Here is a 23,075-nt window from a genome sequence, read left to right as displayed (position 1 = left end):
TGAGGGGATACGATTGTGAAGGGCCCATGGGTGTTCCAAGGAGCACTCATGTACTGTTTCTTAAGCAGGGTACTGGGTACACAGGTGTTCCTTTTATTATAATTCTGGAAACTGTTTTATGATTTTTTTTTTTTTTTTTGAGATGGAGTCTCACTCTGTCGCCCAGGTTGGAGTGCAGTGGCATGATCTCAGCTCACTGCAACCTCTGCCTCCTGGGTCCAAGTGATTTTCCTGCCTCAGCCTCCTGAGTAGTTGGGATTACAGGTGCACACCACCATGTCCAGTTAATTTTTGCATTTTTAGTAGAGACAGGGTTTCACCATGTTGGCCAGGCTGGTCTCAAACTCTTGACCTCAGGTGATCCGCCCACCTCAGCCTCCCAAAGTGCTGGGATTACAGGCCTAAGCCACCATGCCCAGCTGTTTTACGTGTGCTTTATATACACATATAGTAATTCACAACAAAAAAAATCCAATAAGATAGACTTTAAAAAGTTGTTAAAATTACCTTCATATTTTGTCTTAGAATCCTCTTGCTTTGGTAGTTTATTGACACAGTGAGGAATTTCATGATTTATTTCAGTTGATTTTTCTTTACGATTCATGTTTCCTGTTGCCTTTTTACCCTATGATTTAGAAGCAAAAACACATTTTGGGGGGTCTAGATAACTTTAAATTGCATTTTAGTCTAACGATTACAAATACTTTTCACATAGAACAAGTGACTGTAGCCTAATTTATTTTTGTTAAGACATGTTTAATTAGACACTGCAAGATTCCAAGTTTGCTGTACCTTAGTTGTCAAAGGTGGAACATCTGATTTTTGGGTTCCCTGGTGTCTCATACTCGTGAATGGCAAACTTTTTCTGTCTGCTTGGACTGATTTTGTTGAAGAAACTATAGAATAGGTAGATTATATGTAAGAAACATATTTTACATTTGGATGCAATATTGATTTTACATATAAAATAACATTAATGCAATGTAATAATAAAGTAGACTAAGTATACTAAGTATTTTCTAAATATTCTATATATATATAGCATTTGCTAAATTTCCTGTTTTTCCCTTCAGGGCCCTTGCTTTGTCTTACTTTGGGCCCCACAGTGTTAGAGTACAAAACAAGTAGGTGTTAGGATAAGACAGTGTTGCTGTTGGAGGACAAGGCTGTCCTTTGTGGATGAGATTCAACAAGGTAGACGTGTAATTGTGAGAGGCCAGGCCACCGAGCCATCCTGTGGCAGAGCTCTTGATTATCAGTGGTTAGACTGTCTGTGCTAAAGCACATGACCGCTAAGTCTAGACTGCACTTGCCCTGAAAAGTGAAGGAAATTATATCTTTTAAACACCCCCTTGGTTGATTCATCGTCTCTATTATTCTAGATTATAAGCCAGAAGCAAACAAAGGCAGGCAGGGAAATTTGAGGTTGTTGCATCTGGAAGTAAACATGTAGCTACTTCTTCTAATAAAACAGGGCTGAGTATTCCTATGCTACGTCTGAGTCGAATCTGTTGCTGGGAGATCTTGGGGGGAAGTGCATGTGGTCTTGAAGGAAAGAAGACTCTTCACCAATGAGAGGTATACACTAATGATAGTGGCATCAGTAGAGACGAATCTCAAAAACATGATGCTGAACAAAAGAAGCCAGATACAAAAGAGTTCATGCTGTGGGAGTCTACTTACACGAAGTTCTAGAACAGACAAACTAAGCTATTGTGACCAAAGGAAAGTCAGTGGTTGCTGGGTGAGGTAGGGGACTACTGACTGCAGGGACACGAGGAAGCTTCCTGGGGAGGTGGAAATATTCCATATCTTGATTAGGGTGGTGGCTCCATCGGTATAAGCATCTGTCAAAACCCACTGAGCTGCGTACACACTTAAAATGGATGCATTTTATTGAGGTAAAGTATACCCCAATAAAGTTCATTTTGAAAAGCCATACACTGGCTAACAGATACACTTAGAAAGTTCCCTTTTTGGCAGACATTTTGCTTCAGGCTGAAGTTATCCTCTTGCTCCACCTGAAGAAAGGACAAAAAGGGCTGGGCTGAGGGTGGGAGAACAGGAAAGCGTTTCTCTTCCTTTCTAGCCATCTCATCATCTCAGTCTCATTATTCTTCTAGAATCACAAAATGTATTTTAATGCCTAATGAAGTGATTTTTGAAAATATCCATTATTTTGGCTACATAAATTAGGACAATCTGACTAGATACTTAAAAATAGATTTTGAGCAAAAGTAATTAAAACATACCTTTTGGATACTCCTCTGTGTCGTGTAAATTTTTAAGTATTCGGTGACTATAGATGTTTTTAATTTCAAGCTCACGATCCTTTTCCTAAAAAGAACCACAAAACCAATTTTTCTGTAAATGTTTGCTTTTGTCAACCCTGATTTCTTTTAAAAACAATTTAAATGAGCTCAGTATCCTCTGAATACAATCTATAGATCTTAGAAGAAACAGAAATAGGCCGTATCATCCTATACCATTCCTGACATCAAAAAGTACTAGCTTTTTAAACAAAGTGACAAATTATTGTAATTGGGACAGTATTTTTGAAAAGCCTTGCAGGTAAGCTTGTCCACTGTTTTCCTTCTGTCCTGTGGGCCTTGAAGTTTATGAAATATTCTTCTGTACTGTGCCCTACAGTAGCCACTAGCTATATGTTGTGATTTCATTTAAATGAAATTAAATTAAAATTTAGGTCGTCAGCCACACTATTTGTATTTCCAATAAGTGGTCAGCAGCTGCGTGTGACTAGTGACTACAGTATTGGACAGCACAGGTGAACATTTCCGCCATCTAATAGAAAGTTCCATGAGACAGGGCTACATCTAGACAAGGGCAGTGGGGGAAAGCCTAGAGCAAGGGTATCATTGTTCCATTTTAAATTTCAATATTGACTTTTTTGAGTCTTGGCAAAACAGATGTTTTGAAACCTTAACTTGTTGAGGAACAAAAAAAAGGGTTTTTATTAAATATCAAATGCTCCTTCTCATATGTACACCAGGAGGCAAGAAAGGCTTTGGACTCACGACCATTGAATTTTAGTAACAACCATGGTTAAGAGAGGTGGGCATATATGAAGTAAGGAGGAAGGAAGCCAGGGATGTCAGAGTGTGACAGACGTGCATGTGCACACATATGCACACACACACACACAGAGGTGGGCGGGGCGGGGGGGAGGGGGGGAGAGAGAGAGAGAGAGAGAGCGCGCGCGCTCATCTCCTTGTGCTCCTTAGGGTCAAATCTATGGGCCAAGGGATATTCAGGGGGTAAGTAACATCTCTGCAGTTTGGGAAAGTCTCAGTGCAAGAGGCCTCAGTGTGGTCCAGGAAAATTGCAAGCCCCGTAAAAAGCGCCTCCCTGCCCCATTCATCATGGAGCTAAAGTAACGTGGTATTGCTCAAGTGGTAAGTCAGAAAGGGCTAAATACTGTCTCCAGGTCAGAGACTGTGCTTCCCTTCCCTGTGCAACCAGTGGGACCTGTGGAGGGAGCTGCACCTGCTCTGGAGTCCTTAAGGTTACAGGTCCAGGTGCTCCCATAGCACAGGCTTTGCGATAGAGAATCTAGCCAGAGATCAGATGGAGGATGCATCTCAGAGCATTTGCATCAACAGTCAGCAAGGGAAGATCACCAGGATTTATTTGACCAGACGGAGAAGAGGCCAGGAGTTTTAGCAGCCACATTCAGTACACATCAGACAGGGTCCTGGGAATTTAAGAGCAGTCACTCATCAGGAGAAGCAGGTGTAGAGAGGGGCCAGAGGGCAGAACACAGACCACAGGCCTCTTTTCCGCTCCACCAAGAGCACACATATGTTTTCTCTCATGCCCAGGATGCCATCTCCACTGAGACAGAAGACAGGGATGAGGAAAAAGTCTGCAAGTCTACGAGACAACCTAGCATAAGACTGGAGTTAGAAGAGACTGTGATGAGCTTGTATCCATTTCTCCTTGTCCAACTGCCACCCTCATCCCTAATTTGTGGGACCGGGGCTCAGAAGGAAGTATGGCTCAGTTACAGAAAATAAAGAACATGACATATTTTTGTACCTGAATTGTACAGTGTAGGTTTTCTACTCATTTGAATCATAAAATTAGTTTATTATCAGAGGTACACAAAGGGATAAAACACGAGAATATTAATCTTTTCTAGAATTTAAGTTTCTGGAGGCAAAAATATTAACAGTTCATCTCTCTTTTCTTATTGTGGTAACACTTAGCCAAAAGAACAGTAAATGCTGACAGTTAATCACCATGAAAAGTTGATCAGGTATATTCTGGATAATAGCTTTCAGATGAAGGATACTGTGTAAAACATTTTAGAATGGTTTTTCATCCATACTGGTTAAGAAACATTTTCATATTTACAGGGACAAATTTTGGTTACCTGAAAAATTCAGTTCTACCTTTTGATTTGGTCTGGACACTTGGAGGTCAGCAACAGAGAGCAGGAATGAGGCAGAGCAAGAACAGAACAAGGGGCTGCCACAGGGGCGGCGGGGGTCAAATGGAAGCAACCTGGAGGATAGTCCTCCTTGAGGCTTGGAGCAGAGCTTCAGGTTGGGCACCACGACAGAGCTGGGCCAGAAGTCTAACACAGCAGGCTGGAACACAACCCGGGAGACTCGTGTAGTTGGGTTCAATCAGTCAAGGCAAACAAGAAGACAGCCCGTGGCTGGGAATGTTCATGGAATGCTCGTGGAATACTCAGCGCAGAGACTCCCTGCAAGCGCAAGGGTATCAAGTAAGAGTTAAAGGGGAAGTTGGGTCATGGTGTGGAATCATATTAAGGTCAGCGTTGATGGCTTGCAGAACTTAGATAGAAAGCACTGTCTTAATGCAGGAGTGTGACTGTAGCCTGGGTATAAGACGGGTGGCAGTACCTCATGTGGGAGCTGTGGAAGGCTGATATCCCTCTTCTTACTTCGGCTCATACTCCAGAAGTGGGCCTAGACCTCGGTGTGGGATGACTTTGAAAATGAGTTTCAAAATAAGGAAACGGAACTTTTGACCTTTGAGACCAGACTCTTCCAAGCTCAAACAATGACTTTCGTTAATGTGGCAGACTGTATTTTCCTAGAATTCCCACGACAAGATTTCTAGTCCCATATGCTCTTCAAGGACCTTGTGACACCCTCCCAAGAGGTGGAGTTCACTGCTTGAACTGCCTAGGACCACCTTGTCACTGCAGAAGTGATGCTGTGTGACTGCCAAGGCTAGGTCATAAAAGGCAGTATTGCATCTGTCCGGTTCTCTCTCTCTCTGTCTCTGTCTCTGTCTCTGTCTCTCTCTCTCTCTCTCTCTCTCTCTCTGTGTGTATCTGTGCATATTTTAGTTTGTGATTGTCTATGTTTGGTTTCATTAATCTAAAAACAAGAAAAACCCCTTTTTTATCTTCCAGAAATTCTTTGTTAGATCTGGTAGTTTTGGTATCCTTTCTGGGATTCTGGATTATTTTATTTATTTTTAGAGACAAGAGTCTCTCTCCGTTGCCCAGGCTGGAGTGCAGTGGTGCCATCACTAAAGCCTCCAACTCCTGGGCTCAAGAGATCCTCCTGCCTCCGCCTCTGGAGTAGCTGGGATTACAGGTGTGTGCCACCATGCCCAGATAATTTCTAAATTTTTTTGTAGAGACAGGCTTTGTTCTGTTGCCTTGGCTGGTCTTGACTTCTTGGGCTCAAAAGATCCTTCTGCCTCAACTTCACAAAAAATGGTGTAAGCCACCATGCCTGGCTTGGAGTGTTATTTTAAAAATACATTTTCTTTCATTTCTATGGGGCTTTGGCAGGGAGGGACAAAAAGCATGTGTTCGGGCCACCTTCTTGATCTAGCAATTTCTACTCTTTTAAAAATGCACAAAATATGTAATCTCAAAAACATTTTTCCCTTTGAAACTTTATTATACAAATTAAAAAAAAAATATATATATATATATAAAGTAGAATAGTACAGTCAACCTCCATGAGCCCATGCCCCGGCTTCACTAATGAACAGCTCATATCTGTTTCCCACTCTCTCTGGCCCCACTCCCCAGCCCTGGCTTATTTGAAGCAAATCTAGCCCTCTAATAACTTATTTCAGTATCTGTAGCAAACAAGGGTATCCCTTTTAAAACCTAACTGCAGTGTCTTCATTCACTTCCCCCAATCAATAATTCCTTCACATAACCAAATATCCAGTTTGTTTAACATTTTCCCCATTTTCTATCATTTTTAAAAGGTTTGAATTAGAATCTAAACAAGGTTCAAAACACTGTGACTGATTAATATATCTCTTACTGTCTTTTAATCTATAGGTTCTCACTCTCACCTCTTATTTTTTCTGCTTTGCTACTTAATCGTAGAAATGGGGGTATCTGTAATGCAGTTTCCCACATTCTCACACTGCTGACTGCATCCCATCCTGAGCATGTTCTCCCCTCTGCTTTTCAATTGGTAGGTAGAGCCCAGTGTGTAACCAGGTTTAGGTTCGGTTTTTGGCATGAGTAGGTGGTGGTGTGTACCTCTGTCAGGAAGCGCGTATCTCTTTTGTGATACTAGGAGCCATTGATGATCATTGATTAGAGCCATTAATTCATTAGGAGTTTCCAAAATAGTGATATTCTAATCCTGTCATTCCTTCTTCATTATTGAGTGGAATGCTTTTATAAGCAGGATCTTATCCCCTCACAAATGATTTGGTTACTCTGAGGAGTCGTTCATACAGGAAAGGTAAAAATGTTTGCTTCTTGTCCTCTACTGACCAGTCTTCAAAATAGCATGCTGTTCCCTAGCATCCTCCACAAGTGACTCATCACTGAGGCGTTTAGTTTTTTAAGTCTCATTATGAACTGTGGGTTCATTTGATAAGTTTTAACCCGGGCAGTTATCTTCATTGATCCTCAAATTTCCCCATCTTCGGCCAGTAGGAACCTATTCTAGATGGGCCTGAGTCCTTTTGATACTACCCTAATGGTCCTTCATAGCTTCCTTGCTTTTGTATGACAATACGTTCCAGGCCCATCTAATGTATTTCCTGTACCAGAGCTAGAATTTTTTAGGGAGCCTTGGTTTGTTTTAGTGGGATATGGAACTTACAGACCATAACCTGGGTGCTGGGGGTATTCATTGCTCCTGGTTACTCTGAGAATATTGCATACTTTCACTTCAGATCAAAATCAGGACTATAGGATTTTTATTTGACTCTCTCTTCTGTACTTTTTTTTTGTCCATCCCCCAAATCCCAGTTCTCAATGACACCACCATAATCTATCAGGAGCTGTATCCCATGAGATATACACAACATTCTCAAAACAACAACGTCACCATCATTACCAACAATATCATTACTAAACAGTGTCAGATTTTTTGTAAAGTTATTTGTGTCCTTACAGTGTATCTCACTGGCCATATGCAATGACATTATGTGTTTTGAGTCACTTGGAATGACTTCCTTCTGTGGCTTTGTACCACCAATAGGATATAGTCAGCGTTCCCTGTCCACAGGTTCTGCATCCTGCGGTTACAAAGGGCTAACTATATACACATTTGGGTTCATCTGCATTTTACTTTGGATATTTAGGGATATTTTATTTTATTTATTTTATTTTATTTATTTTATTATTTATTTTATATTTTAATTTAATTTAATTTAATTTAATTTATTTTTGAGAGAGTCTCGCTCTGTCACCCAGGCTGGAGTGCAATGGCATGATCTCAGCTCACTGCAACCTCCACCTCCCGGGTTCAAGCGTTTCTCCTGCCCCAGCTTCCCGAGTAGCTGGGATTACAGGAATGCGCCATCACACCTGGCTAATTTTTTTATTTTTGTATTTTTGTAGAGATGGGGTTTCACCATGTTGGCCAGGTTGATCTTGAACTCCTGACCTCAGGTGATCCGCCCACCTCGGCCTCCCAAAGTGCTGGGATTACAGGCATGAGCCACCGTGCCCAGCTGCTTTTTAATTTTTTTTTACATTTAATTCTGCTTCATACTTACGGAAAGATTTACATGGTTCCACAAAGAAATCTAGGTTCTAGAGCTGTCCCTTCTACTCTATTCTCTTTTTTTCTGCTGTTATCCTATTATTGGTTTCTTTTTTAAATGTAGGCAAATAAGTGGATATATTTCTGTTGCTTCCTTTATCTTAAGTAGGATTGTATTAGTCCGTTTTCAGGCTGCTGATAAAGACATAACTGAGACTAGGTAATTTATAAAGGACAGAGGTTTAATGGACTCACAGTTCCATATGGCTGGGGAGGCCTCACAATCATGGTTGAAGACAAAGGAAGAGCAAAGGGACTTCTTACATGGCAGTGGGCAACAGAGGACTTGTGCAGGGGAGCTTCTTTTTATTTATTTATTTTTTATATATTTTTTAAGACAGAGTCTCGCTCTGCCGCCCAGGCTGGAGTGCGGTGGTGCGATCTCTGCTCACTGCAAGCTCCGCCTCCCGGGTTCACACCATTCTCCTGCCTCAGCCTTCCAAGTAGCTGGGACTACAGGTGCCTGCCGCCATGCCCGGCTAATTTTTTGTATTTTTTTTTTTTTTTTTTTTTTTTTGAGACGGAGTCTCGCTGCGTCGCCCAGGCTGGAGTGCAGTGGCCGGATCTCAGCTCACTGCAAGCTCTGCCTCCCGGGTTTTTACGCCATTCTCCTGCCTCAGCCTCCCGAGTAGCCGGGACTACAGGCGCCCGCCACCTCGCCCGGCTAGTATTTTTTTGTATTTTTTAGTAGAGACGGGGTTTCACCGTGTTAGCCAGGATGGTCTCGAACTCCTGACCTCGTGATCCGCCCGTCTCGGCCTCCCAAAGTGCTGGGATTACAGGCTTGAGCCACCGCGCCCGGCAATTTTTTGTATTTTTTAGTAGAGACAGGGTTTCACTGTGTTTGCCAGATGGTCTCGATCTCCTGACCTTGTGATCCGCCCGTCTCGGCCTCCCACGGTGCTGGGATTACAGGTGTAAGCCACCGCCTTGGGGGGGAGCTTCTTTTTATAAAACCATCAGATCTCGTGAGACTGATTCACTATCACCAGAACAGCACGGGAAAGACCTGCCCCTATGATCTAATTACCTCCTACCCATCCCTCCCATGACATGTGGGAATTCTGGGAGCTACAATTCAAGGTGAGATTTGGGTGGGGACACAGCCAAACCATATCAAGGATATTACAGTTTCGTCTGCCTCCCTTTCTTCACTTACCAATGTATCCTAGAGATTATTCCATAGTAGTGCATCAAGATTCTTCATTTGCTATTTACAGATATATAGATATCCATTGTGTGGAGGTACATTTAATTTTCTTTTTAAAAATAAATTTGGATCTTACTGTATATAGAATTTTCTATCTTTTCATTAAGCATTTCTTTAAGTATTAAGCATTTCTCTGTTAAAAATGATTATTTTTATTTTTTATTTTTTTGAGATGGAGTCTTACTCTGTCACCCAGGGTGGAGTGCAGTGGCACAATCTCGGCTCACTGCAGCCTCTGCCTCCCAGGTTCAAGCAATTCTCCTGCCTCAGCCTCCCGAGTAATGGGATTACAGGCACACATCACCATGCCAAGCTAATTTTTATATTTTTAGTAGAGCTGGGGTTTCGCCATATTGGTCAGGCTGGTCTCGAATTCCCAACCACAGGTGATCTGCCTGCCTCAGCCTCCCAAAGTGCTGGGATTACAGGTGTGAGCCACTGCGCCTGGCAAGAAATGGTTTTTTTAATGGCTGCATATTATTCATATTCATATGTCTGCATGAGGAAGCACAAAATTTATTTTAAAATTCCCCAATTGTGTCTCCATATGGGTGTGTGTTTGCTGTGACCAGGGGATCTTGAAGTCTCTTCTGTTAGATTTCTCAGCTAGCTGCAATAGCCATGCCTATGTTCTGTGTATTCTTTTTCAAGTTTCCTGGAACTCCATAGAAAAAAGGAAAATAACTCTTTTTTCTTCTTTACAAAGGGATAATTTTCTTTCTTCCATCCTCCAAATCCCAGTTCTCAATGATACCAACATAATTCATCAGATGAATTATCCAACTCGTCCAGCTCCGTCCAAACTCCTCACCCCCCAGTATTCTTCTCCTGTCTCTGAGTGATCTCAAGGTTCCTGGGGAATCTAAATTGCCTACTTGTCATAAAATAGTTAAAGATCAGGCTGGGTGTAGTGGCTCACACCTGTAATCGTAACACTTTGGGAGGCCAAGGCAGGAGGACTGCTTGAGCCCAGGAGTTTGAGACCAGCCTGGACAACACAGTGAGACCCCATCTCTACAAAAATTTTAAAAATTAGCTGGGTATGGTGGCATGTACCTGTGATCCTAGCTACTTGGGAGGCTGAGGTGGGAAGATTGCTTTAGCCCAGGAGTTCGAGGCTGCAGTGAGCCAAGATGGTGCCACCGCATTCTAGTCTGGGCAACACAGCAAGACGCTGTCTCAAAAAAAAAAAAAAAGGGAAATTATTGATATGGTGCTAAATTTCTTATGTTAATATCCTAGCCCCCACAGTGATACTTTTATGACCTGGGTCTTTTGGGAGGTGATTAGGTCACAAGGGCAGAATCCTAGTGAATGGGATTAGTGCCCTTGTAAAAGAGGCCTAAAGGAGCTCTTTTTTGCCTTCCTTAAAAATAAAAAAAGTTAAAGATCCTTGTCTTAAAGAATCAAACTTAAGATTTATTAGTTGAGGCTTGAAACTGAGTGTTTCTTAAGCATCTTATCTAAATTGTTGGACATTTTACCAATCTTGAAGGCAGAAAGATAGCAAAAAGCCTGATAAAATATTTTTAAAAATTCTTATTTTTAAAGCAGTATACATATTTTTAAAAGACAGTTTTTCAAACACATTTGTAAGTAAAACTAAGATAAATTTATGAGTCATTAAAATATATCTTAAATATTACATATTTTTAAACATTAATTTTGAGTTACATTAAAATGTTAACAAATGCTATATTAACGTGATGAAATAAGAATGGTAACAAGAAGCCTTGTTAATGAATAGACTATATTTTTCTAATCACAGTACACATTCACCAAGCTGTAACTCATTCTAATAATTGCAGATCCTCTGTTCATATAATTGTAGGGAAAATATCTGAGAAAGATATTAATGAAGTTACATAATTTAGGCCAGGTGCACTGGCTCACACCTGTAACCCCAGCACTATGGGAGGCCAAGGCAGGTGGATCACTTGAGCCCAGGAGTTCAAGACCAGCCTGGCCAACATAGCAAAAGCCCATCTCTACTAAAAATAACAAAAATTAGCCAAGCGTGGTGTCGCATGCCTGTAGTCCCAGCTACTCAGGAGGTTGATAAGAGAATCACTTGAACCTGGGAGGCAGAGGCTGCAGTGAGCCGAGATCATGCCACTGCACTCCAGCCTGGGCGACAGAGCAAGACTCTATCTCAAAAAAAAAAAAAAAAAAAAAAAAAAGAAAGATAAACAGAACTGTGGATGGGGGCCCAGGCCCCCTGCAAAGGGGAGAGGGGACTTTTGTATAAAATAAAAAATCACTTAAATATATAATGGGCATAAATAGTTCATATATTTCGGGAAACAGAATTTCATTCTTACATTTTGTTTTAAAAGAAATACCTTAAGTTTTTGTTGAAGGTGTTTTACTTCCACCTGCAGAGTCTTGGTAGCTGTTTGAGCTGCTAAAGTCTTCCGAGTCTCAATAGCCAGCTGCCGACTAAAGGCTCTGCTGTTCAACCTCAGTTGTTTTTCCAAGCTCTGAAAACAGTATATATTTTAACTATTCTGCAACCAAGTTAGTATATTAACAACTTCAATTATCATGGAACTAACTACATTTATAAAAAGTGCACATTTTCAATACAATTTTAGTGAATGGCTTATATAGGGGACATATATTAGAATGAAGTATAACCGAAAGCCCCCAAATCCCAGATCCCAGCTCTAGAGAACAAATATCACACGTTTTGAGCCTGTTTTTTACATACTCTAAAATTTGATTTAAAAATTCTTTTTTGTTTTTGAGTTGGAGTCTCACTCTGTTGCCCAGGCTGGAATGTAGTGGTGCGATCTCAGCTCACTGCAACCTCCGCCTCCTGGGTTCAAGTGATTCTCTTGCCTCAGCCTCCCGGGTAGCTGGGTTTACAGGTGCACGCCACCACACCCAGATAATTTTCATATTTTTAGTAGAGACGGGGTTTTGCTGTGTTGGCCAGGCTGGTCTTGAACTCCTGGCCTCAAGTGATCTGCCCGCCTTGGCCTCCCAGAGTGCTGGGATTACAGGCATCAGGCCACTGTGACCCACCCGATTTAACAATTCTGACCAGATCCTGGAAATCAGTAGACATCATGGATGGTCATTCCCAGACAACAGAAACTGAATGTTATAAAAGGGACCTAAACCACCATATCCATCCACACTGATGGACTATACGGCAATGAAATGACTGATTTAACTCAATAGCCATCCAAAACATATTCATCTGCTCTCGGGAATGAGAACTATTTTATTGAGAACTGTTAGATCCGGACTTGACAGAAGGCTTACCAAAAGGACCATTTGTTTTTGTTTTAACATAAAGTAGGACCTCCTCCATTATAACAGCAGTACTTTCCCAGACAGGAAAAGTGGAAGACATGGAAAGCTAAAAGGGGAAAAGAATCACTAAAAATACCACTCCCTAAAACATTCATGTTACAGAAGTCACATGTTTTGGTTCACAAAACAGTTTTCCTCCACTAAATGCCTACAACCAAACAGAAATTTCTCATACTTGATAAGTGCTTTTTGTATCAAAGAAAATAGTTATGGAATTTGTTTTGGTTTTATGTACGGATATAAAAACATGAACTATTTAGATATATATATATATAAATAGATTTGCTTTTGCATGACAGACATACGCTAAGATGAATATTACCTAAAAGGCCAAATAATATCACTTTGGTATACAAGAGTGAAAAATGAGGTTGCTCATTATTTTCTGTAGATCACATATCAATTTCATGTGAAAAAAATTTTTTGGAAAATAGAGAATTTTAACAACGGAAGAAATAATTGAGATAAAAATGTGGAGGAAATGAACCAGATATTTACTTACTTCAAGATCATAGAAAATACTTGTGTTTCAGCATCAAATATTAATTAAACTCTAAATTAATTCCATTTATGTTTATGTCCAAACAGACTCAAACTATCTAATGTTAAGACATGCAGGAGAATTCTTAATATGGTATCAATTCCTTCTCCCAAGTCATCTCTTATAATGTAATCCCCAGGCTTTTGACAACCATATACCATTGAGGAAAATTAATCCAGTCATCTCTTTAATTATTTTAATTCCTTTTCCTTCCCTACTACCAGGAACATTATCTGGGAAAAATTGCTATTTTGAAAATAACTACAAATGTTTGTGTGGTAATGCCTGGCCAAAATGGTGAGGGAGAATGCAAAAGGTACTGAATGGATGCACTGAGTAGGTTTTTAGGGAAGTAGCCTTTTAATCAACAGATTAAGGTAGAGGGTTGACTTCAAAGAGGTTTCACGTAACACAATGCAATCTTTAAAGCACAGGGAAAAAGTCCCTTAGCACTGTAGCTGTACTCTCTTAGAGAATGGTCGTGTCCAGATAAACCAGCCCAGCCACAAAGTGAACTCTTGTGCAATGGTCATTTCCACATAAACCAGCCCAGCCACAGAGTGAACTCTTGTGCACTGCAACAGATGAACATTTCTAGTTTGAGCTGCTTCTGTTTTTCCTTCAAACCCTGCCCTCTATTAGACAATAATTATTTAGTGTAGCATGACAAGCGAAGCAGTTAGTAACACTTTGTTACAGAGGGGGCGCATCCATGATTAATTCACACCCTCTCTCTATTCACTTCGAAATCTTAAACTGTCTGGGCTCCTGAAATACAGACCTGTATTTTTTTGTCATTTGCCTCCATTTTTGTTGTGATAATAGATAATTTATGAGTGAGTTCTTCCCTTTCTGCAAGGTTTTTGTCTTCAGAAAGTTTCTGCAGTGCCTGCAGGGTATCTTTAGTCTTCAGTAACTGGCTGTCAGTTTCTCTAAGTTTCCTAGATACCGTTCTTTCCTTTTCCTGGGATTTCCTAAGTAGTTGCCTTAAATTTTTTACTTCATTCTGATGTTTAGCCATAATTTGAGGTAGATTATTTTGTGAATTCTCATATTTTCCTATAGCTTTCAAATGCCTAAGCTGAAGTTGTTTCAAAAATTGGTTTTCTGTAAGGATGGCTTCCAATTTAAGATGCATATCAGCTAATTCATTTTTTAGTCCTTTAATTTTATGAAGCCTTGCTGAGAGTATTCGATGAGCCATAGCATCTCTTCTTTGGGCAATCATATGGATTTGAGAATTAAAGAGTGATGCATTCCAGGTGTGCTTTTTTTCAACTGAGATTTCCTTCTGGCCTGTGTAAGCAGATAATCCAGTTTATTACTAGTAATATATACAGATATGCAAATATGCACATATGCATAATCGCCCTCCCACGCCCCCCTGCACACACACCACACACATACACACAAGCATAAGTGTAATTAGAAGGGGAAAAAGACTAATATTTAATCAATATCCATGCTTTAGGCTAGGTGGTTTACATATAAATATCTCATTTAATACAATTATTCAAGGTCAGTTGTAATATATTTTATAGCTGGAGATTTTACATCATTTGTCCAAGGTTACATAGCTACAAAGTGACACAGAATGGATTGAAAACCAGGTCTTCTTTGACTCTAAAATCTGTACTTAGATTTCTATTTATAACAGCTAGACTAAAAACTGTGATAATAGGCCAGGTGCAGAGGCTCATGTCTGTAATCTCTGCACTTCGGGAGGCTGCAGTAGGAGGACTGCTTGAGGACAGGAGTTTGAGACCAGCCTGATCAACAGAGTCAGATCCCGTCTCTAAAAAAAACACAATTTTTTATGTTTATTTTTATTTTTTTTTGGGACGGAGTCTCCCTCTGTTGCCCAGGCTGGAGTGAAGTGGTGCAACCTTGGCTCACTGCAACCTCTGCATCCGGAGTTCAAGCAATTCTCCTGCCTCAGCCTCTCTAGTAGCTGGGATTACAGGCATCTGCCACCACGCCCCGGTAATTTTTGTATTTTTAGTAGAGATGGAGTTTCACCATGTTGGCCAGGCTGATCTCGAACTCCTGACCCTCAAGTGATCCACCCTCCTCGGCCTCCCAAAGTGCTGGGATTACAGGCATGAGCCACTGTGCCTGGCCTCTACAAAATTTTAAAAAGTAGCCTAACTTGGTGGCACATGCCTATAGTCCTAGCTCCTCGGGAAGCCTTGGTGGGAGGATCCCTTGAGCTCAGGAGTTCGAGGTTGCTGTGCACTATGATTGCACCACTGCATTCCAGCCTGGGTGACAAAGTGAGACTCTGTCTCAAAAACCAACCAACCAACCAACCAACCAACCAACCAACCAACCCCATGATAATAGCTGACTAAGTGCTTATCATATGTCAGGCATTAAACTAAATGCTTTCTGTAGATTATCTGATGTAATCCTTTCAACAACATGTTAAGGGTAATTAGAGTGTAACATGAGAGCCCAATGTAAAGAACTTATATATTCAAAATGACCCTCAAAAGGTCATCAAATTATATAAGAGTCTATCTATTTGTACAGATACTGATTTTCCATCTCTGAATAAATCCAACACAGTCAATTTTTCCTGTTACTTTGGCTGGGCACCAAATGAAGTAATTGGCATGTGTTCAGGAGTCTACCTTTTTTTTTTTGAGACGGAGTCTCGCTCTGTCACCCAGGCTGGAGTGCAGTGGCACGATCTCGGCTCACTGCAAGCTCCACCTCCCAGGTTCACACCATTCTCCTGCCTCAGCCTCCCGAGTAGCTGGGACTACAGGCGCCCGCCACTGCGCAGGGCTAATTTTTTTTGTATTTTTAGTAGAGACGGGGTTTCACTATGTTAGCCAGGATGGTCTCGATCTCCTGACCTCGTGATCTGCCCGCCTCGGCCTCCCAAAGTGCTGGGATTACAGGTGTGAGCCACCGTGCCCGGCCCAGGGGTCTGTCTTAAGCAAAAGTCTCTAAAAAACATCACACTTAGCACCAAGCTTACATAATTGAATTTGAGTATGTTAAATGCATGTGTAAATCACTGTACTATTATCCCATTTTAAAGATAAACACACTGAAGCTTGGGGATGTCCCTTGTCAATGAGCACACAGCTAGGAAGTGGTGAGACAGAGCCCACTGTCTGTGTTGGGTGGGAACAGGCAATTCTACCTGTGATAGAAACAATGAACTAAGAGAGCCAAAGCATGCTCTGGAGATGAAGCATTTGAATCATAACTATGAAAGAACTCGTAAGATTATACAACACAGTATCACATCAGTAACTGGTGGCCTATCTTTGCAATTATGCCTTCAAGTGTATTTATTTTCCCACAGTTTAGTAGGGGCTATGGCTGAATATTGAGTATTTTAGAATAGGCTTCTGAGCACACTAAGTGGGAAGCAGAGCAGGCCAGCCTCTAGGACATCTACTAGAAGGCCTGTGAAGAGGTGTCTGTGGTTTTGTTGAGGCCGTACACTTTAATACTCTGGGCACTGACTAGGGAAGCTCTAGACCCAGGCCATATGGATCAGGCTGGTTTAAAATAGGGGTGGGCAAAGACTGACATGTTCTACACTGTGGCCAGCATGACTGAACCTGACCCCCAACTTGTAATGTCTTCCAGCTCTTAGGTGCTCTGACCCTGGAGGAGATAGGGATTTCACTGAGATGAGAAGGATGGATGATGGGATCCACGGGCACTGGAGGCTTATATTCCCCTTATGCCATGCTCAAGTGATGGGAGGGCAGAGGCATTAGAGGGTGCCGAGGGACTAAACGCCATGGCCCCAGGAGCTCTGGCCAAGGCCCCAGGAGTCAAGAAGTGCACAGAGGGCATGGATGCTATGGAAAGGGGAGGGGCTGGCCTTTTAAAGATCACGTGGCTTGGACAAGGAACACGCAAGCGGTAAAAATGAAAGGCAGAGGCTCCTCCCCCAATATTATTTGTGTAAGGCCCTTTCCACATCCCTGCCCCCTCATATTCCCTCATTCCCCAAACGTGTCTGAGATTGAATTTCCTGTCTACCCTAGTGAGTGGGTGGGGAGGACAAGCCAGGTTTGTTGGCTTCAGAAAGGTAAGTATACCACTTGCATTTGAGGGGTATGTAACAAATTCATACTGTATCCATCACACATACTTGTGTAACTATAAAGGCTATGGAAAATTGGAATAGAGTGTATTCCTTAACGATTTTATATCTCATTATCCTAACCCACACATAAGAATGGTATAATTTATAATTTCAATCCCATTTCACAAATAATAGAAGCAGATTTAGCTGAATGACTATTCTTAAGACAACTAAGTTTTAAACCACTGAATTAAAATAAAACATTCACTCAAGTTAATTCACCACAAACATAAATTTAAGTCCATAGTTGCCAAAACGGCATCTGCACATTATGTATAATGACGTATGCTCTTCTGAACAGTTCTAAGAATGTCCCCATGCTCACTTCACCCACAAACAGGCCTGTCTTCCTTCCCAGCCTGTCTCCCCAGGCCGCCCTCCTCCTCAAACCCTTACTGTAGAAGCTCTCTTGTCCTCCTTAGTCCATGCTGTTTCCTCCTCCTCTTCTGCCTGGCCTCATCCTAGCTCCCTCTCCTGTCATTGTCCCCTTTGGTCTCATTGTCCCATTTCTATCCCTGTGCTCCTCCACACCTTCACTCCAGCTCTGCTTCTGACATACGGACTTGGGGGTCCGCACTGTATTTTCCCCTAACAAAGATGAACTCATTTTCTCCACGAACCAGGGTGAAGAAGAGGTTCACAGGAGGAGCCTTTCCCCTTGCTGTTCTCGGTAGTTTCCATGGTTAGCCTGCTGGAGAAGGCGTGTCTTCAGCGCTGCCTTAGGTTGTCCACCTACACCTGACCAAGGACAACAGGGCAGAAGGTGTTCCAAGCATTTGGATGTGGTAAATTAACTTTTTTCTTTGCATACTAATGTCTTGAATGACCATGACATGTTTTTGGCATTGTATTGACAAAGAAAATCTGTCAAGGAAGCAATTTTAACAGGATACGTAACTGAAAGAGTTCTGAAAAGACATTTTCTAGAAAAGAAGGATAATCTTTGAAAAGCAAATTGCATGACTATATTGCTTGCTATTTACAATGAGTTAAGTAAATTTCCAATGTTTGACCAAAGCAAAAATTCTATTAAATTGAAGTCCTCATTTCATATTCGTAATTTTCTCCATGAAATGTCTTTCTGCCATAAAATTTGCTTTCATCAATTTTCTAAGATGGGAATTGAACATAATCTCTGATGTTACTGTTCTTTGGTGAATTCTGAATCTCTGTTGGTGGTTCCTCATTCAGCATTACCTCCCCTTAGGGTCAGAGAGCTACTTTTAATTGAACATTTGCTTGAGAAGGGGCTGTACTGGCTAAAACATTAAGACTTTCGCTTTGGGTTAGAATTATATGACACCAGGGTGGAAGAAATTATTTGCTGCTGCAAACACTGGCAAAACATGAACTGGGGAATAAAAGAAAAAGACGAGGAAATACTTTATTGTTCTGTGACAAAGCTTGAGGTTGCAATTAGTATTTTACGTTCATCATATGCTGGGCAAGGGTTTCCTGGGACATAAAAATCTGAGTTAAAGATGCATGCAAGATTTATTTAAAAGAATTTCAGAGTATTAATATACAAAAGGACACCCAAGTAAGAGCAAACCTTTTACTATTCTGGATAATGGAATTTAGGATTCTGGTCTCCTGTGAAGTAACTGAATTAATTTAGGTTGTTCTCAATTTATAAACAGGCATCTTGCACAAAGAACTCAATAAGCATTTGTTGAATAAATAAATGAGGAATCAGCTTTAAAAAGCTAAATTATAAGGTACTTAGAACTCAAAATGCAGTTTCTCTCTTGTAGAAAGTTTTATAAATGCTAACTGCCCTCTTGCATGATCCCACAAAAGCTTATGATCAATATAAAATGTAGTATATAGATTCAAGATCTCTTATTGTAAACCCTTGGAACTGGTATGTTGCAGAATTTGGGGGGTTTTAAAGGTGAGTGCATATATGGTATTTTCCACATTTCTCTCATGGGATCCGGAACACCACCCTTTAATGAAACTATACTTTTGCAGTGAAATATAATGACTCTTCACACTAAGTGAACTAAGTAAAGATCTGCTTCATGTTAGTTCAAATAAGGTTTTTGTTGCCAAATCAACTTTGATGCCAAGGATATGAAAGATGTTGGGTTTTTGGAGACTTGTAAATTTCAAATGTGGATAAGGAATTCTGTATTTGTAGGATCTAACCATGATGTCATTTTTGATGGAGTCCAGGCATGAGAGGAGGAGCGGACTTTTCATTTCCTGCCTTGGGCCTTGCCAGTGGAGGTAGGACCCCCACCTCTCTAGAAAAGTAACATTTAACCTTTTGAGACTCTGGTGAAAGGCACAGGCCCTTCTAGAAAAGTTTACGAACACACATAGACACAAAAAAATGCATAGAATTTCATGGGGTTCACAGCCATGTGTCTTAGATAAAGAATCCCTGCCCTATAGCAGGGGAACTGAAGATTCTGGGGGTTCCAGAAGTGGCACAGAGGGTCCTGGACACAGCTGGTAACAGCAGGCTGGGGACGCAAGATGCAGTGTGGACATGACAGTGGCAGATGTGCCCCCCAAACAGCAGGCCCTTTATCGTCCACCTGTTGACTGAAGTGCTCTGATTGTCAATGTGGACAAGAGCTCCAGCTATTTCTATATGAGGAATACTTATGAGCTCAAGATTGCCTAAAATGAGAGGAAGGAATTACAGTCTGGGCAGGGAAGGAAGAAGAAAGGAGATCAAAGATAGCACAAGCGAATTCCAATTTGGACAGCTGGGACCTGATAGAATTGGTAAAATCTGCAAAGAAATGACATTATTAACAGCCTTTTGAACCATCTCCATTTCAAAAGATGGTCTTTGCCAATATGCCTCACCGGACTTGGAGACCATCCTCTTGGGGTGTTGAGACAGGTATTTACATTTCACTGGCGATTCAAACACTGATTCTTCAGCTGAGATGAAAGGCAAGAAGCCAGTGAAATCCAAGTATTGTGGTACTCTGTAACAAGGCCACCTGTTAACTAAAAACGGAACTAACCTCACTAGTAGGCTCCAGTAGGGTAAGCTATGCAGGGGCTAGGCTTTACATTTGAAGCCTCTCTGTTATTTTATAATTATTCTTAATTTCTCTATTTCCTAATTTCTTCTAGAAAAGTTCACCTATAATACACATTTACAATATGGGAAAACAATAAAACTGAGTATGAACCACTTCAAACACTAGTGCAGGAAAATAACATCATTATGATCAGAAATTTGGTCTTGCTTGGGAAATCTTACTCCTTACCTTTAGATTGGGAGATTTTAGAAACATTGTACTTTTTCTTCTCCTTTTCTTTAACCACAGGCTGCTTTAAATAATTTCTATTAATGGCCTTTTCTGAACAATCACAGAGAAAGTCTTCTGAATAATCATACTGAGAACTTAAACTTCCACAGGAGCACTGAGACCTGCTATAATCAACACTCTTAGCGGAAGCGCTACTGTTCCGTGAAAAATCGCCTGTGCCTGGGCTTCTCTTGCATTCTGCAGATCTTCTATTGTTTTCTAATGCCACGCTGGAGAACTGCTCATCTACATTGGTTTTTGTTAGATCAGCCAAAGACATAGCAAACAACCTAATAAAAGAAAAGTAAAACGTAATAAAATTATTTTTGAATTCATATTTATTGACATTAAAATGAACCTATGCTTTTTTTTATATATATATATCTATACACACACACACACACACACACATATATATATATTTTTTTCCTTTTTAAAGACAGGGTCTCACTCTGTTGCCTAGGTTGGAGTGCAGTGGCGTGACCATGACTTTCCGCAGCCTTGACCTCCTGGGCTCAAGCGATCCTCTCAGCTCAGCCTCTGGAGTAGCTGCGACTACAAGTGTGTGCCGTCACGCCTGGCTAACTTACTATTTTTTGGTAGAAATGGGAGTCTCACTATGTTGCCCAGGCTGGTCTTGAACTCCTGGGCTCAAGTGATCCTCCCACCTCAGTCTCACAAAGTGGTGGGATACAGGCATGAGCCACCATGCTCAGCCATGGACACAAACTTTGAATACTTTCAATAAGCCCTTTTTGTTGTCTAAAGTGAGAATTTAAAATGGAAGGAATAGAAAGTCAAATACAAGAAAGACCCCAAATTTATACCCTTAATAAAATTAACATTAGTTACAAAGCAGATGGTTCTGCATTTCTTTATTATGCTACTACACTAAGGCACAGTAACACCACAAGTATCTCTTTTATAGCAGCCTACCTCAAAAGCAGATTGAAACAAACAGATCCATCTTCTGAGGTCTTTAAAAGGATTACCTTTCCATTTAATTCTCAATTCTCTTGTTTTATCAAGAAAGCAAAAGAGAATTTAGCTGGCATTAGATCTTTTGCAACAGGAATCTAATATCACTTTCTCTACTGAGAGGGTTTTTTCTGAAGTGTTTTGGCTTTCTGATGCATCTGCTTAACTCTAGCCTTCTCTTCTGATGAAATATATCAGGCAGTCCACAATCTCCCCACTACAAGAAATCTTAGTCCAAATGATCTTAGTAATAATTAATATTAGCATTATACTTAATATCTAACTAGTGCTCTTACTTTGTACAAACTGCTTCACATCACCTCATTTCAGCCACCTAGAGGGAATAGGTTCAGACAGGTTAAAAGTTCAGAGACTGTCCATATTTTCCAGCTCCAGGGGCAGTGCTTTTTTCATTAAGCATCATGACTGCAATAACACATTGGTGGGAGCATTACACAATCCTAAGGCAAAGAATTTCTCTTTCCAGACACATTCTGCTGTGTAGTGGTGGGCAGAAGCAGATCCTTCTTTGTGAACCTTTACATCTACATTAAGAAGAATCCAGGCCTGGTATTGTGGCTCACATCTGAAATACCAGCACTTTGGGAGGCTGAGGCAGGTGGATAGCTTGAACTCAGAAGTTCAGGACCAGCCTGGGCAACATGGCGAAACCCTGTCTCTACAAAACAAATACAAAAATTAGCGGGGCATGGTGGTGCACACCTGTAGTCCCAGCTACTTGGGAGGCTGAGGTTGGATTGCTTGAGTCCGGGAGGCAGAGGTTGCAGTGAGCTGTGATTGCGCCACTGCATTCCAGCCTGGGTGACAGGGCCAACTCTGTCTCAAAAAAAAAAAAGAAGAATCCCAGATGTTGGTGTAGGGGATCCTGAAGGACTACAAATGCTCCAGTGTAGCTCTCACAGCCTTGCCTCTCCTTGTCCCCAGGAGCTGTTCCTCCCTGCCCTCTGGCTCATGACCTCAGTCCCTAATTTCTTCCTCACCTATCTTGATAAATCCAAATGGCTCAAACAATGGTTGCTAATTGGCAAGAATAATTTGTTTTTTTTGTTTTTTGTTTTTGGCCAGTTGTTTCTGACTCAAGCTAGACTTCAGCTGACTTCTCCTGCTAAAGCTCTATAAAAATTCCCTCCTTCTTCCTTTAGAACACTCCTTCAACAAGTGGTCTTATGCAGGCAATTTTGAATAAAGGCTTAATTCAAGAGTGTTTTTCATGTTACATTCACAAATTGTCAAGCTACAATCGTGGGAGGGAGTGTGACGGAGTAGAAGGTGATGGACAATTTGAAGGCAGACAGGTTTGGGTTTGAACTTGGGTCTGCCTGTCACTTAAGTGCTCTTGTCCATCTGTAAAATGTGAGTGACACCACCAATCCCCTAGGGTTGAGAAAGAAAAGAAGCTTATCTGAGGAATGCAACCCCCTTTATTTATTTATTTATTTTTTATTTTTATTTTATTTATTTATTTTTTGAGACGGAGTCTCGCTCTGTCGCCCAGGCTGGAGTGCAGTGGCCGGATCTCAGCTCACTGCAAGCTCCGCCTCCCGGGTTCCCGCCATTCTCCTGCCTCAGCCTCCCGAGT

The 23,075-nt window shown here is 41.2% G+C and overlaps 2 protein-coding genes across 8 annotated transcripts in view; one reads left to right on the top strand and one right to left on the bottom strand.

Moving 5' to 3' along the window:
* The window catches only part of LCA5L (lebercilin LCA5 like), a 43,437-nt gene that overhangs the window by 3,997 nt on the left and 16,365 nt on the right, over positions 1–23,075 (bottom strand). For 3 of the 7 annotated variants that reach the window (XM_050784551.1, XM_050784549.1, XM_050784554.1), the window contains 7 exons: positions 20,456–20,787; positions 20,043–20,189; positions 13,884–14,398; positions 11,583–11,720; positions 2,253–2,337; positions 793–896; positions 508–625 (listed from right to left, as the gene is read on the bottom strand). In XM_050784551.1, coding sequence (XP_050640508.1) covers positions 508–625; positions 793–896; positions 2,253–2,337; positions 11,583–11,720; positions 13,884–14,398; positions 20,043–20,189; positions 20,456–20,777 — 1,429 coding nt within the window. In that variant the 5' untranslated portion in view covers positions 20,778–20,787. Of the gene's footprint in view, positions 1–507; positions 626–792; positions 897–2,252; positions 2,338–11,582; positions 11,721–13,883; positions 14,399–20,042; positions 20,190–20,455; positions 20,788–21,433; positions 21,810–23,075 lie in introns of all 7 variants that reach the window. The other 4 variants (XM_050784553.1, XM_050784550.1, XM_050784555.1 and 1 more) reach the window with 4 other exon arrangements.
* The window catches only part of PCP4 (Purkinje cell protein 4), a 485,020-nt gene continuing 477,827 nt past the window's right edge, over positions 15,883–23,075 (top strand). Inside the window, exon 1 of the mRNA XM_050784608.1 lies at positions 15,883–15,892. The gene's annotated coding sequence lies outside the window, so the exon portion shown is untranslated. The remainder of the gene's footprint in view (positions 15,893–23,075) is intronic.

This window comes from Macaca thibetana, chromosome 3 (genome assembly GCF_024542745.1).
Source record: "Macaca thibetana thibetana isolate TM-01 chromosome 3, ASM2454274v1, whole genome shotgun sequence".
Lineage (NCBI taxonomy): Eukaryota > Metazoa > Chordata > Mammalia > Primates > Cercopithecidae > Macaca > Macaca thibetana.
The sequence above is the reverse complement of the archived record's forward strand: the minus strand, read 5'-3'. Positions and strand labels throughout refer to the sequence as shown.